Source organism: Balearica regulorum, chromosome 2 (assembly GCF_011004875.1).
Source record: "Balearica regulorum gibbericeps isolate bBalReg1 chromosome 2, bBalReg1.pri, whole genome shotgun sequence".
NCBI lineage: Eukaryota > Metazoa > Chordata > Aves > Gruiformes > Gruidae > Balearica > Balearica regulorum.
Window position 1 is genome coordinate 57,280,093 of NC_046185.1, and position 12,809 is coordinate 57,292,901.

The 12,809-nt window shown below is 38.9% G+C and overlaps 1 protein-coding gene across 14 annotated transcripts in view; it reads right to left on the reverse strand.

Annotated features, from left to right (window-relative positions):
• Positions 1-12,809, reverse strand: part of PIEZO2 (piezo type mechanosensitive ion channel component 2) — a 325,825-nt gene that overhangs the window by 89,368 nt on the left and 223,648 nt on the right. For 5 of the 14 annotated variants that reach the window (XM_075744452.1, XM_075744450.1, XM_075744442.1 and 2 more), the window contains exons 9-13: positions 6,613-6,744; positions 5,489-5,527; positions 3,543-3,681; positions 3,003-3,139; positions 684-920 (exon numbers count right to left, since the gene is read on the reverse strand). In XM_075744452.1, coding sequence (XP_075600567.1) covers positions 684-920; positions 3,003-3,139; positions 3,543-3,681; positions 5,489-5,527; positions 6,613-6,744 — 684 coding nt within the window. Of the gene's footprint in view, positions 1-683; positions 921-3,002; positions 3,140-3,539; positions 3,682-5,488; positions 5,528-6,612; positions 6,745-12,809 lie in introns of all 14 variants that reach the window. The other 9 variants (XM_075744441.1, XM_075744447.1, XM_075744448.1 and 6 more) reach the window with 4 other exon arrangements.

The following is a 12,809-nucleotide window of genomic DNA, read 5'->3' on the forward strand; positions in this document are numbered from 1 at the left end:
GGAGCAGTGCCAACTAGATGCACTCTCTGAGACGCCCCTCTTGGGTGCTCTAGGAAACAACTTCCTATCATTCCCTCCCCCAGAAGCAAACCTGCCAAACAAAATGCATTTTGTAGCGCTTTCAAGACATCAAAGAAAAAAAATCTCTCATGCACTGAGGTCAACAAACTCTCTTGTTTCTGACCTGAAATGGATTCCAACTCATGCTGCTTCAGGTGTAAGGATAAAGAACTAAAGCTCAGTCACAGCTAGGTACTGCTGCTTGTGCCAAATCATAAGGGAGTGAGTAGTATTGGTAACTGCAATGACGCCACAGTTCCAGCTGCCATCATATTCAGAGACAGACCTGACATCCCATGGGTATTAATCTAACAAATCCAATCACATCGAGTTTTGCATCCAGTTTATAAGGCCAAACAAGTGAGCAATTTCCATCCACTAAGAATTTTCTGCAGAATTATCATGAAAATCTACAAAGATGTCTGAAACATTTGTTTTGGTATTAGCTTAACAAGCTAGAAGCAATTTTCTGAACACTATTTTTTAATGATTTATCCTTTATTGCAGAACTGCTACTGAACATGGTTACACTGAATACTGAGGATTCACTCTTAAAGAAACGCCAAGAGATTATTATCACAATATATTTTCATAAATAAATCTCAGCTGTTTGTAACACCTACCTTTGACGCCAGCTCCCCAGGGTCCTTTCTTTCTAAAAAACCAGATACTTGAGGAAGCTCATCATTCTTGAGCTCAATACTCCATATATACTGCAGCGTTAGCAGTAAATTTCCATAGAAAACCATGAATGGTGAACTGATCATGGCGTATTTCCTTCGGTCCCGAATCATCCACAGTGTGCAAGACCAGATCAGTAACACAAAAGTCAACCAGCTGTGATACGTGATACTCCACGCCTTGTGGAAGGAGGAAAGCGAGGAAAAAACGTTCACAGATACATTCAGGAACAACATTGACGCATATTGCCAGTTAAACTTAACGCTTCTCTACTTCGCGCACATTTTCATTGCCATCAGACTCTCACCCTAATCTCACCCTAATCAGCTACTGGCCCAGCTACAATAAACCCCATGGGGAACATGCAGAAAGTGGATTCTTAAGAAGTCCACAGCTGAGGGCAAACCCTCCTTTGGGCATTAATTGCATCTTGGTAAGGTTTGTAAGCAGAATCCTTGCTTCTCGTTACACCAAACTAAGAGACATGGAAAATACTGAGTAACTTCTGGGCGCACCAGATCTTCTCACAAAACTAGCAGCAGAGCAGGAATAGCGAAACATATTCAATAACTGCCACATTCAAGGCCTTTGACAGACTTACAAAACTACGCTAACTCCATACTGTTCCAGCTTTTGTAGAATCAATTTAAAATGGAAATCTGTGCTATGCACAGACTGCATACACCTAACCTGAAGAACATATAGTCTACACTAACCATGTTAGATCACCTGAAATACTCACAACTACAGAATGTTTTCTATAGCCTGCTGAAAACTGCTCTATTAACACTTGGGGTAAAGATTGGGGTTTTAAGGGGGTTTTTTTAACATTGTGTTAATTTAGGACTAAATTCAGCTACATATATTCAGCTGGTATAACTGTGGAATAACTGTCAATAAAACAATTTAGATTCCTTTTCAATGTAAATAGAAAAGTATGAAACATTAAGAATATTTCAATCAGTGTAGCTCAGCCCCCTTGAAGTTATATTTTTTACAGTTATGTGAAAAACACTGATATGCTACTTCTCTGTCTCCATATAAGAAAATAACTTACACTGAGCTGTCTTTGGCTATGGTGTAAGTGCAACTTGCATCAGATCACACCATAAATAAATTAATAAGTGAATTTGGGTCATATAAAACAGGGATATATCACTAACAAAAAAGCTAGTAGTGTCTCGATATTAAACTACAACAAAGCTATTCAAATGTATCTTCCTCTTTGATATTGAGAGAGATGACTTTAGAAATAAATTAAAAAGGAAATGCAGATCATATTAAGCAAATGAGTTTACAAAACAGGAAAAAGAGGTTTCGTGTCAATATGAAAACAACTATTTGCTAATGTCTCAGAATGCACCAAGCCAGATCCAGATTCTGCACAAGGAGTCTGCTTTACTTAGTTGAGAAACTTTTCCTGTTAAAGGACAGCAAATAAAGTTTGAAACTTTGTGCAAACAAGAAGCAGCCAAGCTAATTTGTTTTACTATTTTTAATGCAAAATTGGGCCAAGAAGCTTTATGGTTAATTTCATCACAGTTGAAACCTTTCCAAACCAGTAAAACCAAACCTTGCATTGGGAATATATAGAGAGATAAAATCATTATGCTGAAAACTTGCTACTGTGCAGCTCAAGGTATTTGCATCAAGTGGACTTAAAAGCAAGTAACAACATAAGAAAGAGAAATAAGGGCAGTAAGTAAAACAATAGCAAAATCGCGCTTGGTGCAAAGTTGTATTTTCCTTGAGACCCTTCTGTGTCAATATAGGAATCAGGCTTTACAGATCTCTTCTTCTCAAAGAGTAACTGGATGCATGCTTCAACCTGAAATAGGAACTATATTCTTTAGATTTACTATATCACTATGATATGCTTTAATTTTGTAGGCAATTTTCTGAGAGGAGCAAAAGCATGACAAGCCTGCTTATGCAGAAGCTTTGAACTCAATAGAAAGCTGAGTCCCAGTGGTTTTCTAACATTCAACAGACAACAAAACCCAGGGCTCCCAGTCCTGGAAATGTGATGCTTTACCCAGAACACCACATGTTGCCCTATTTATAGGTCTGTAACAGGCCTGGAAATTATGCATTAATAACCTAAACCGACTCAAAATGATGCAGACACCATATTGATATTTTGTAACCCTGATGCAAACACTTACTGAAACCAACCGATGAGATTACTTTCAGGAAAACATTGAGAAGACACATCTTTTTCTAAAATTAGCAGCATTATTTTTTTTCTTGCCAGTACTTACCATCATAGCTATCAGAGCACAAATGTAACTTTGTTTCATGATAAATTGGAACACAGAGACGAGGGCATGTAATTTAACATTTTCTTTTTCCTCCTGAGCAACTTCCTCTTCCTCTTCCTCCTCCTCCTCTTCCTTTTCTAAGTAGAAAAAGAAATTCTTATTTGCAGTTCATGCTGGTCTAAAAGTAGTATACGTACTCTCTCCTGGAATGATTTCACTTGTAATCACTCTGATGGCTACTTCTACAGCAATCAGCAAGCTCAAGATGGGAGCCAAACAAAAATTACATTTAAGCACAGTATAGCAACGCAAAACCCACAGTCACTGTGTTGGTAGGCAAAATATTTTGGACAGCATACGCCTACAGCCCAGTTGACAAAATTGCCATGTGGTCAGCCATCACTGTAAGGTGGCAGCAATTATTTAACTTCAACAGGCCAAAGAGCTTACTAAAATGAAAATGAATGCTCGAGGCAGTGAACGGAGGTACAGAATAAGAAAAAATATGGAACTAAGGGTAATTCCCAGGCAATTCACTACCTGACATGTCATCCGAAGGCTCCCACTTGTACTGCGGTGTTGAGTACATGTCTGCTTTGGCCGGCCCGTTTTCTAACGGCAGCGTGGGGTGGATGGTGTGATAGTCGGCAGGGTTCCCATTCACTGTTACCAGCAGCACCTGCCAGGACAACGGAGAGAGGCACCACGTTTAGGGTGGCTCTTCGGAGACTGAGACTCCTACGTCTGTGCTTTGCTACTGTTGGATTGCCAATGGATAAAGGAATTTAACAAGTAGCTGCATTTGCTTTCTTCCAAAGAAATGGATATGTGATAATCATGTTGCATGCAAAAGTAGCATATAACAGCTTCCAAAATTGATTGTTGTTAGCCTTTTATGCAATATCAATAGAATTACAAATTTGTTTCAGTGAAGTTCTTTAGCAAACAGTAAAATGCTGCTGCGTCTTTAAACTTCTATAAATATTTCCTTTAAAGGATTTCAAGGTTTTTTCAAGTTCCCAGAATGTCACATTGCATTAGATAACACTTCAATTTACACACAAGCAGTCTGAAAAGGAATAAAAGTGTGGCTACACAAGCAAAAGCGATTAGGTTACTGCAGACAGCTGAGCCACGGTAAATGACTATTTGCATGCTCTTGGCCTGTCCTACTGGTGAAATTAAACGGAAAGAAAAAACAGTGTAAAAGTGGACTAAGTTAACACATCCACAGCTGGAAAAAGCTAAGGCTGACCACATGGTTCAGTGCACGAATAGTAACTCGGTGAGCCCATGTTCAGACATCCTGCCTTTCCCGGGACAAACTGGCTTTTTGCAGCCAAGCTAGGAATGTATCATTATATCTCCCGCGTTTAAGTTAAAAGCTGTAACCAAAAATTCATCCTCCTGCTTAGGCAAGCTAATACGCCAAGATTTTCAGACTTTACTTCACATCTAATTATTTACAGTAGTTGTGAAAATAATGGTTATAAACTACTTCCAATTTTAAATTATTACTGGTGAGATCTACTTTTGCTGCTGTTAATAAAACCAGTTGTGGTAATTATTGTTCTCAATGTCACATTTATGCCACTTGGTAGCACTAATTCAACACTCTTTCATTGTTTTATTTTTGTGAATAAAATTTCAGCCCTTGCGCTTGTTTGCAACCACAATCATAAATACCTCTCGTATTGGCAGAAATGCACGTGCAATGGGTTACTGATGGTAGTATATGCCGAAGACTGACTTCTGCTTAAGCTGTGAGATAGGAGTGTATTTTGCCTGTCCAAACCATGCACAGGCATGTGTTCACTGTTTCAGAATAGTATCTGGGTTATGTTCAGTTATATTCAGCAGCTACACCAAGCGCAGGCTGTGGAGCACATTTAGATTTGGTTATAGCTGCTCCCAAAGTACATCTGCATCTCCTTTCTTCTGTGTATGCCGAACAGAGGGGATGTTTGTGCTTTCAGAGTCTGCTAGGGTCTATAGCAGTCAAGATAAATGGATCATTTGCTGTCAGTTCAAACAAAGACTTGGATTTTCTGTAATCTGTAAATTGAACTCATATGTGTTGTCAGTCATGCTTTAATGGCCTCGGCATTTCAACACGAATGAAAGAAAAAAACACAGCAAAGAAGCTAAATCAAGTTTAAAGATGGCTTGCATTAGAAAGCATATTTTGATATCTTATTTAAACCCAATGAAATAGCAAAGATCGTTTGCCAGCTGGTACTAGTACAAGCAGTTGAATTTTAAATGATCAATTTTAGGGCTAATCAGTGGTTTCTCTGTGCAATTATTAAAGAAACAAAAGACAATTATATGTAGGATAATGAAGGTTATAGGGTAAATGTCAGGCTAACCAAAATAAAGAACTTTTAAAAATGTCATCTAAACTTTTATCTGTATGTATCAGTGTAATCCGTATTTACACACATTAAGAAGAACTACAAAATTACAAAGACTAGTAGTATACTAACATCCGATGGCTTGTATTCATCTTGGGTCATTGACAGAAGCTGCAAAAAGCAATGCAAGGACAAATTATTAAAGAAGCATGGCTCAAGCATTAATAAGTCACTTTTTGAATACATGCATGCGTATTTGCTGACTTTTGAAGATTTACACTAAGAAATTCAGAAAGAATTCTTTAAAAGCCAGCAGAATTGTACACTGTGCTCCATAAAATGATATTTAGTGTGCCATAGCATTGACATAACTTCACTGTATGCTCCTGTGAATTCTAAACCAAGACTGAGAAAGTTGCATTGAAATTTTAGATACTAGGGCAAGGAATTAATCAGTATGGCATTATACTGATTAACTGCTTTCTAATGTCTTTCTAATGATCCAATGCTTAAAAACTAAGTTTTTAAATGATCATTAGAATTACTATAATTATAAAAATAATTCCAATGAAATGTTTATACTAATATAAAATGTGATACTTCATTCATTTGCCAGCTCATTTACCATTACTATTATTACGGTGGAGCTCCTGGGGCTTGAGGACATGTGGCTCAACAGAGTGTTTGTATATCCAAAATTTGACTGCAACTCACCAAATGAAATTTTGCACTGTAGCTGGTGAGGACAGATGGTAGAAAGCTGGACCTTTCCAGGAGCTTTTACACCAACTGCTTTAACTGCCCTGCTATAAATATCCAGCAAGGGCACCAGTATGCTTGGAGGAAGATAAGCTGGCAGTCCCCCCTTATCAACGACAGTGCTAATTAATAGTTACAAGGCAGATCAGATCTTTACATCAGGATTTAGCTCTCTGACAGGCTTTCTAGCTGTTTTGCACAAAGATAACAGTCTCATACCAAAAGCCTGGCCCTAAATTTCTTAAATGTAGAAGCCAAAAGCATGCTCTTCTTTTACATCCTTACATTGGCTCTTGGTTTTGGCTTATTAGTTTTTACAAAATATATTCCTACTCTGCCACACATCCATGATATCTGATTTATATAGTCACACGTGAAGATCTTCCTACTTGCAACCTATGTAATAATGCTTCCCTTAATTTCAAAGTAACTGTGATAAAATTATCTGACTGATTGAAATACATTTAATGCAGAGACCCTTCCCCCTCCAGCCTTACTTTTCTCTCATCAGTTGTATAGTGGCTTGCATACCACAGACTGCGTCTTCTCTCTGCTGTCATTGGAATTGGGCTGCAGGCTATTTCTTTGTCATCTTCCCTGCTAACAGATTTTTCTTCATCAGGCATCTGCTAAACAATACAAATGACATGACTAGTTATAGCTCTCTAAATAACAATCTCACCAGAGGAATTTAAATTTTCCCCTAATTGACGCTCCTTCTCCAAAGTATGCCTTTGAAATATCTTTTAGTCTCTAATGCACTTGATCGACGATAGATGACTCTTACTGAGGTAACATTTTCAGAAATGATGACAGAGCTTTTCTATAACTGCCAAGATGTTTCCTGATAGTTACATGACACTGGAATTACAGAGACCTCCACGTCCTACCTTACTATATAGTTATACCATAAGCTAGTATACAGATGTTTAATTTTCAAGGCAGTGTATTGAAAGAAGATTCACTCTTCTCATCTGCCTATATATATGAAAAGCCAATTCTGTTCACTAAACAACCAAAGAACTGAAAAGATCGAAACCTTTTGAGCACATGTATCTACCATTAAAGGCTAACCTAACTCACTAATCCATGCTTCCGTACATAACAAAGTAGTCAGTGCTGGTCATCCATCTAGGCTCATCTAGTTCAGCTTCTGAATGAAGCCATAAAAATACCTGTGTGTGCTCATGCTCATATGTAGGACAAGATGACTGGAAAAAGCCAATACAGATTTACCAAGGGTAATCTGATTCCTATTTATGCTGAAACTGTTTCAGTGAATGAAGAGAGAGCTGTGGATATCAGCTACCTTGATTTTAGCAAGGTGTTTGACACAGTGTCCGACAACATCTTTGCTGACAAGCTGGCAAGATATGGACTTGACAGATGGACCACAAGAGGGGTGGAGAACTGGCTAGACTGTCTTCCTTAAAGTGAGGTAATGGCTCAAAATGGTAGTCGGTCATGAGTGGAGTTCCTCAGGGACTGACAGTAGATCTGGTACTATTCAGTATCTTGAAAACTATCTGGATGGAATGCACCCACACAAAGGTTGTGGATGACACTGAACTGGGAAGTGAGGTAGATGGGCCAGAAGGAAGAGCCACCATATAGAGATAGGTTAGAGATGGGCCAACAAAAACCACACAAGGTTTACAAAGATCAGTATAAAGTCCTGCATCTGGAATAATCCCACATAACAGTAAAGGCTGTGGACAGACTATGTGGGGAGCAGCTCTGTGGAACAGGCCCAGGGGCTCCTGGTGCAGAGCAAGCTGAACATGAGCCAGCAGTGAACTCCAGCAGCAGTGAAGGCAAACATGTCCAGGGCTGCATCAGCAGGACTACTGCCAGCAGATCAAGGATGTGATTATTCCAGTGTACCTGGCAAGTGTCAGGCCACACCTGCAATTCAGTTCTGGCATCCCTCAGTTCAAGAAAGACATAGAAAATCTGGAGAGGGTGCATCAGAAAATTGCCAAAATGATTAGAGGGTTGGAGAAGCTGAGGGATGAAGGAATGTTTTCAGCTTTCTAATACCTAAATTGTAGTTTTAGAGAAGACAGAAGTACTCTTCTCACAGTGAGGCATGGTTATAGGACAATAGGCTAAGGGCATAATTTGCTTCAGGGAAATGCCTTCTGGATATATATATACTAAAAAAAAAAAAAGTCACTGTGAGAACAACTTATCACAGGCATTGGCTGCCTGTGCTGGAAACATCCAAGACTTGGCCCAGGACAATCTAATCTGAGGCTCTGCTCTCACAGGAAGTTGGATCAGATGGTCTCCAGAGGTCCCTTCCAACCTGGACTGTTCTGTGACTGTATGATTGTCTATGATCCACGTTCTTCATCTGTGGCAGGAAGAATTACTACTAAATTGCAGAGGATTGCTAATGTCTTAACTCCATCTTAATTCCATAGCTAGCAGGGGTACGGGGCCTCTCAAATAGACTGAACATACATGTTATTATAGCACAGTGACAAGTGGGAGACCTGGGTACATGTACATAAACCATGCTAGGTTACAGCTCCTCTGCGGGCTCCTCCAGACCTCTTCCTGCACCGTCCCTCTTCCTCCTGCAAACTTGAACTTCCCAGCTGAGCTGCCACAAAGCAGCAAAACCTTGCTGTTCATACCGGTGAGAGCGGGAAGCTCAAACATGTGTTGCTAAAGGGAGGAAGGGGATGCTCTGGAGCCAGCAGACTATATGTGAAAGCTGTGAGCATCTCCAGCACAGTGCTGCTCAGCAGGAGTCGCTGGTCCCAGGGTACCATCAGGGAGAAGAAGCTGCCCCTACTGAGGTTACTCTGCTCTCTGCCTTTGCCCAATTTGTCATTTTGAACTTTAGACCTTGACCCTACTTTTTATTTTCTGTTTGCCCTCTCTACTTCCTTAGTTTTCCCTTTTGTCCTCTCTTCCTAAGACTTCATGTGATGTTTAGATTTTTGGCTCTGATGGCAATAATAAGTATTCAAAATTTCAGAGGAAGGTATGCAAGAATATAAAGTGATTATTATGGAATAACAATAGCAGTGGCTATTCCACTCTGCCATCCATTAATGCCTGGATGTTTATCTCAAAATTAGTAGGAATGGTGAGTAGGAAAGGTAGACCTACATATGATTCAAAGCACTGCTTTAAAAAACCTGCAATTTTTTGCAGGCAAAAAATTTCCTATGCAAAAAAGTGCTGTAGTACTAAACCCATACTCATGCAATTCTAATAAGAAATGAAAAGTGCTCGAGTCAGATTCTACATTGCTCACTAAAGCTCAAAAAACTTTGAATTACCAAATTCAAAGAGTTAACCAAAACTACTTCTTCTCATTACAACCTCCACCAGTATCAGCTGCTTAGAGTACTGAGCCAAATCCTCATTCGTACGGCTGTAAGGTCTTGCTTCATAAACCCATCCCTATTCAGCAAAGTACGCAAGTGCTTGTGTAACCTGGACCCTGGGACAAGGTCTTACTGACTTCAGTGGGACTTCAGTGGAGGTTCAGGAACTTTGCTGAGCTGCAGCCAAAATACAGAGTACACACCAGCTTAAGTAGCATTATTCTGAAATTACCCTGTTATTAACTACAAAATAATTGGTCAAGTCAACTAATTGTCATATTTTATTTCAACCTGAACAGTCTGTTTGTAAGGACTTAAGCTTTTTCTCTTGCCTGTTTTGTCCTTTCTACTTAGCAGATACTTGTATTTCTGCTTCAAATGAAGTCTTACTAAGTTGACTTTTGGTTTACAACAGAAATATCCATCTGCCCTGGTACTTGCTGGTTTACTTAAACTCTATCTATTGCCAACAAAGAGATACCTCATGGTGTAAAAGCTAGTTTTTGTCTGAACTTGAGATGTTTCAAAGGCAGGGTCCAAATTAGGCTTTTAATGGGAACTAGCTGGTGGTAAATGTTCTCATTGCTTATGCAAAATCAGCTGATGCAATAGAATAAGAATAAATCAGGATGCTGAGCCGAGGTCTGCAAAGCTACCCATGGGAACACGACATCCAAACATCCTAGCTGGTTTTGAAACTCTCCCCATTCCAAACCTAACAGTAAGGTCCTATTTTTTACATCTTGACTTAGATAAACAATGGTTATTAATTTAGTTTTACTTCTCAGAGGCAATGGTAGCACATTTCGCATACAATTGTGTATTTATATTTGATTGTAAAAGGGCATTCCTAGCCAAACTGTAATATGAAATAAACTGATTCTGTGCTCAAAATACTTGTCACTGCCATTTGAAACTTTAATATAAATGTGGACCGTAACGAACGGTTTATCAACAACATTTAGTTTGGCACCAGGGTGACCAAAACAATACCGAAAGACCTAAGATGCAGACAATGTCTTTAGTAGCATATTTTTACCCTAAAAGTGACTATAGGGAAGGGTGGGAAATTGTTTTCTCTTTCTCAGAAGAGGAATAAAAGTCAGAAAACACAATACTAGTCGTATGATTACTACTTGTGAGAGTACTTTGACTTGTCTAATTCTTCCAGTTCTTCCATTACCTTAGCAACTCTCAAATGCCTCTTAATTCAAACAATTCTTAAAATTCTATAAAAGGACTTTACATTAAATTACTGTAACTCTCTTGACTTCTGTACTATTCCTTACCATTCACTGGACAGAATGAATGGGCCCTATTCATATATTCAGTACTAGCAGTTACAACTATGAGCTGAAATCTCCGGAGGCAGATTGCCTTTTCTTATTTGCAGAGGTAGAATTTCATAAGACTCAATGTTAGAACAAATCAGGATCCAAAATAGAGTGCATAAGAAAAGCAGAACTTCCACTGGCAGCCAAGGGCGTTTTGCATGAGTAAGATCCATACCGAATCCCACACAGAGACCGTACGCTGAAACCTCATACATGCTGTACTTTGACAGACCGTGGCGCACACACACAAAACTTCACCCTGAAACTCAAGATTTGAAGTGGGCATTGTTCTTGTAAAATTGTTCATCAGTTGCAGTATTCAGACACCGTCTCAAGAGTATCTGTCTCAGAGAGAACTCCTGCTGCAATCCAGCAGGAATTTTGTCCACAGGAGGACCCCAAGATGCAATTCACACAAGAAAGAAAAAACACCAGGTTTACATGTCTCACTCAGTTTTTAGAATCTACCATGCCAGCATTATGTTTAGCTTATGTACATCTTTTTAGACTATTTCCTTATGCATAATCTGTCGTACACATTTTGTTCAAAACAGGTTTTGTTCAAGAGATTCTTTTGAATAAAATTTCTAAGATGAGCCACTTTTTACTGCACATGACAGCAGAATGCCAAGAACAACTGCTTTACACTAACCAGCACACAGCATATTGTCTTTGCCATCCATCCAACTATAGGTAGGTTAGTAGTGAGATTCTAAATACAGTGTAACTTTGAAATCACTGGGGCTTGCAAAAGCAACTTAAGTTTCATAATGAATCCAATGCACCACAAATTCACAAGTCAAAAAAACATTTCAGTGAAACTTGGAATACATTTCTGGATTTAAATAATTGAGAACGGAGTCTACTAGGAGAAAGCTAGTAAGAGAAAGATCGATTCCTCATCTATGGCACAACTAAAGGAAAAACAAAATGCACATAAACAAAAAAAGGCCACAAGGAGAAAGTGTGTAAAATGTAGTAAATGCTGCAAATCTCAGCATCTCTTTCTAATGACAAATTCTGTTCAAAAACAAGCATTAATGCATGGGTATCATTTTCTTTACAATGTTATCTGTTTTATGTGTCCATTTATCTTTGGAAGGAAGCATCATTCCCCTGGCATCTGAAGTTCCTATGGGAGTGCCAAGACTTTGTATTGCCTCTCATGTAGCCATGGGTTTGAGAGACATCAACCTTTCTTAAATTAATCTCTTTTAATATTTACTTGCTCTAGCTCAATTGCTTAGAAAGCATCTCTAATTTGACTTTTTTCCAGTTCTCAGAGATTGATTTTAGCGTCTTATGGGAATATCCAGCTCAGACAACACAAGTAGTCTAAAAGAAAGAGGTGCAGGCTTGTCCACTATAGTTCCTCTCTAGTCCCTGAAGGAACTTGCCGGATTCACTCTATCCTGAGACAGACAGGCCCACTTCTCTCCACCCAAAAAGCACAGCAACTACCATAGACACAGCACCAAACTTAAAGATGGTGGAAGTTGGGTGAAAACAACCCGGGTACTGTGAACGAATTCCCAGAGATGCTGAGATCACACAGCTCCCACTAACTGCATTTCACATGTGGTTACCCTGTGAGTAGTTCTCATGATTTTACTATGCAATTTGTGAGATGTGAAGTTTTAGTTACAGCCTCAATGCTAAAATCATATTATTATTTGGAAATCTCAGTTTTCACTTAAGGGAAGAAAAAAAGCAAGTTTCCAGTTGCTGCAGCTGCAGAAAGAAGTAATAGGAAAAAACCCCTAAAAGAACCCAATGCCAGAGGGCACTGGACCACAATCTTTTAAAACCTTGTGACTTCAGAAAAGCCAGTCTTAAGATTTCTGGAAACTTTAGATACAATTTATTAATAAATTAAGCTGACAGTTCTGGCATCATTCACCTTTTATTATGAAGCCCAATATATGTAAACCCCAAATATGAGAAATCTAAATTCAGAGGTGATGTATTTTGTCTGCCTTTGTTAAATGTTGAACTGTTACATTATCCAGTACATGA